The sequence below is a fragment of the Limulus polyphemus genome, unplaced genomic scaffold, assembly GCF_000517525.1.
Source record: "Limulus polyphemus unplaced genomic scaffold, Limulus_polyphemus-2.1.2 Scaffold7905, whole genome shotgun sequence".
NCBI classification, from domain to species: Eukaryota; Metazoa; Arthropoda; class Merostomata; order Xiphosura; family Limulidae; genus Limulus; species Limulus polyphemus.
Window position 1 is genome coordinate 26912 of NW_013673515.1, and position 3603 is coordinate 30514.

At 36.3% G+C, this 3603-nt stretch overlaps 1 protein-coding gene across 1 annotated transcript in view; it reads right to left on the minus strand.

Moving 5' to 3' along the window:
* Nucleotides 1–2522: 2522 nt before the first annotated feature.
* The window catches only part of LOC111089926 (receptor-type tyrosine-protein phosphatase U-like), a 5897-nt gene continuing 4816 nt past the window's right edge, over nucleotides 2523–3603 (minus strand). The window contains exon 3 of the mRNA XM_022403215.1: nucleotides 2523–2816. Coding sequence (XP_022258923.1) covers nucleotides 2751–2816 — 66 coding nt within the window. The 3' untranslated portion in view covers nucleotides 2523–2750. The remainder of the gene's footprint in view (nucleotides 2817–3603) is intronic.

Here is a 3603-nt window from a genome sequence, read left to right on the forward strand (position 1 = left end):
TGTGACACATTAAGGCTAGTCCACGCTGAGTCGCACGCACTTGTGACACATTAAGACTATTTCACACCAAGCCGCACGTACTTGTGACACATTAAGGCTAGTTCACACTCAGTCGCACATACTTTTGACACATTAAGGCTAGTTCACACCGAGTCGCACGTACTTGTGAGACATTAAGACTAATCCACACTGAGTCATACGCACTTGTGACACATTAAGACTAGTCCACTCTGAGTCGCACTGAAGGGTGTTTACTTCATCACGTAATATGTGTTCAAATATATTTTGTATTATTCAGTTCGTGCAGGGTTCCAATTCTTTACTTACGACAAATTATCTATTTCCAAAGAACTTGCTGTTACGTCTCTGTAAGTTCGTTTGTTAATTTTCCTGCGATACAAGTCCTTTCTTAAATAAAACTAGTTTATTCTTACTCAATACAAATTTGCAATACACTTAATTTCCACAGTTACTTTCACTTAAACACATGCTATAATTCACAACAATTCACTCACTTTACTATGGCGCTTGACTTAATTCTCTATCTTCACCTGTCAGCAACTATAGTTCCCACCAACCGTAACTGCTGTCCTTGGTTCCCCACCTTTCCTCTCTCCTTTGTCTAGCACACTTATATACGATAATAGCGCCCGCGTAGTCTCTTCAAGAATCTTCTAGACACTCATCACGTGTTACCAACGTCACGTGACTTCCGCTGTCGTAACCCAAATGCGTGCATAGCACGCACTAGCGTTTTTCGCGAGCCTTCTAGATACTCATTACGCGTTACCAACGTCACGTGACTTCCGCTGTCGTAACATTGCATTGTATTGAATTATGTATTACAAAAAGTCGATAAAGTGGTTTTGAGGCTTAGATGTGTTTGAATATATCTGACCCACATATTTCATTCGTTTGTCTTGTTATGTCTGTATAATTAGTTTCCATAAGTGAAATAAATTCGGCATGTACAACGGTATCATTGTTAGCCATTTTGTTATGGACTTTATACCTAGAAATACGTCAGAGTCTGAGTAGTGTGAAGTACTCACCATTTCACACGTTATCATTACGCTTCTTACGCTTTGCATGTGAAATTACCTTTAGTCATAGAGTGTAATAAATGTACAATCCCATACGGGATATTTTGTTTGTTGTTTATATATATATTAGGTGTAGAAAGAAGCTGTCTGCATTACAACACGAGACTTACACATGTGTCGAACAGTGTATGAGGGATAATAGGAATTGGCTAGAACTTTTGAAGCTTACATACTAATTGGATGTTCACGGGGGGCCATGCAAAAAACGTGGCAGCTATGGCAAGTCGCCATAAGCTCGAAAATTCTTCTTTGTTTTATAAATTTCGGTCGGTAATTTTCAACTCTCCAATTACGTTTCCATCAACCAAGTTAAACTCGGGGTCAGTCTGTCTTCTACGTTGTTGGTTTCATATATCGTCCAATATTTTTTACTCTTATAGTTTTCCCAATTAATGCCCCCCCCCCCCCAGTGGCACAGCGGTACGTCTGCGGACATACAATGCTAAAAACCGGGTTTCGATACCCGTGGTGGGCGGAGCACAGATAGCCCATTGTGTAGCTTTGTCCATAACTACAAACAAACCTAATTAATGTCATTCGAATCGGCCCGCCCTCTAGTAGCCGAATTACTTGTTATTACAAATTTAATTACCAAGCTACTTCAGTAAAAAAATCTGACCAGCTCTTGTCAAAATGAAAAACATATTTTCTGTTTTTATGTAACATTGGTTCCATATATCTTCCAGTATTTTTTATGATGAACTATTTTTCGTAATTGTTTTCCTCGGACCCTTAGTAGCCGCAATAATGAGGTTTCTCGTTATATATATATTCGGTTACTAGTCTACTTTCATAAGAGTTGACATTTTCTCAAACTTGATCAGTTCCTAGAAAAAAAAATAGTCTGTCTGAAAACTGAGCTCTGTTTTCCTTCTTTATTTCAATTTTTGTTCCCAGGCAATCCAATAAAACTGAGTTACTACGAACATTAAAGTGGTTGGGCCCCCCAGTGGCACAGCGGTATGTTTGTGGAGAAACCGAGTTTCGATACCCGCGGTGGGCAGAGCGCAGATAGCTCATTGTGTAGTTTTGTGCTTAATTACAAACAAACAATAAAGCCCCCTAGTGGCACAGCGGCATGTCTGCGGACTTACAACGCTAGAAACAGGGTTTCGATACCCGCGGTGGGCAGAGCACAGATAGCCCATTGTGTAGCTTTGTGCTTAATTCCAAACAAACAAACAAAGTGGTTGGGAAAAACAAAAGAGAAACGAAACAGGCCCGAACAGAGTAAACAAAACATTACAATATTTATAAAGAGTTCACGTTTATAATTTCCTATTTTTCCCAAAACAGATGATTTTTTAAAAATATATTTATGATATAATAGAACGTACAGTTTATTACAATTATTATGATATATACATAACGTAACTATCTAAGATAAATTTATTTAACTAGCATAGGCCTGGTAAAAAAAATGCTCTTCACACGCCTACAAAAGCCTTCGCATGGATCTGGTTATTGAATATCTTCACAATTTCTGTTAACGAGTTATTTTCCTCGTTGATTTTAGATCCAATGTATTTTCTTCTCATTTCTTTTGTCGGCTCGTAGACCAAAAACAAGTGACAACGCTACCAGAGAAAACGGCTAGTCTGGGTAACAACTGGAACTCTTGAATTAGATCCACATACTTAGATCACCTCATTCGTTGTGCAGATAATGCAAAACATAGTGCCAAACTAAGTCGTAGCAGTACTTGTATTCTGTCTGTTGAGATACAAAATAATGTATTCAATTTATTGAAACTAATTGATACAAGGATACAATATTGTACTAAGATATATGAACAAAACATAGTGCCAAACTAAGTCGTAGCAGTACTTGTATTCTGTCTGTTGAGATACAAAATAATGTATTTAATTTATTGAAACTAATTGATACAAGGATACAATATTGTACTAAGATATATGAACGAAACATGTGTTTAACTTAGTGTTAACATCATCGTCACAGCATTCATTGTTCTAGTTCAGTCATTTTTACACATTTAATAATTTTTCAATCAACGATAATACACTGAAGATATATGAACGAAACAGTGTTAACACTAAGTTAAACACTATTAAATGTGTAAAAATGACTGAACTAGAACAATGAATGCTGTGACGATGTTTTCAATCAACGATAATACACTGAAGATATATAAACGAAACAGTGTTAACACTAAGTTAAACACTATTAAATGTGTAAAAATGACTGAACTAGAACAATGAATGCTGTGACGATGTTTTCAATCAACGATAATACACTGAAGATATATGAACGAAACAGACTGTTAACACTAAGTTAAACACTATTAAATGTGTAAAAATGACTGAACTAGAACAATGAATGCTGTGACGATGTTTTCAATCAACGATAATACACTGAAGATATATGAACGAAACAGTGTTAACACAAAGTTGAATGTTATTAAATGTGTAAAAATGACTGAACTAGAACAATGAATGCTGTGACGATGTTTTCAATCAACGATAATACACTGAAGATATAT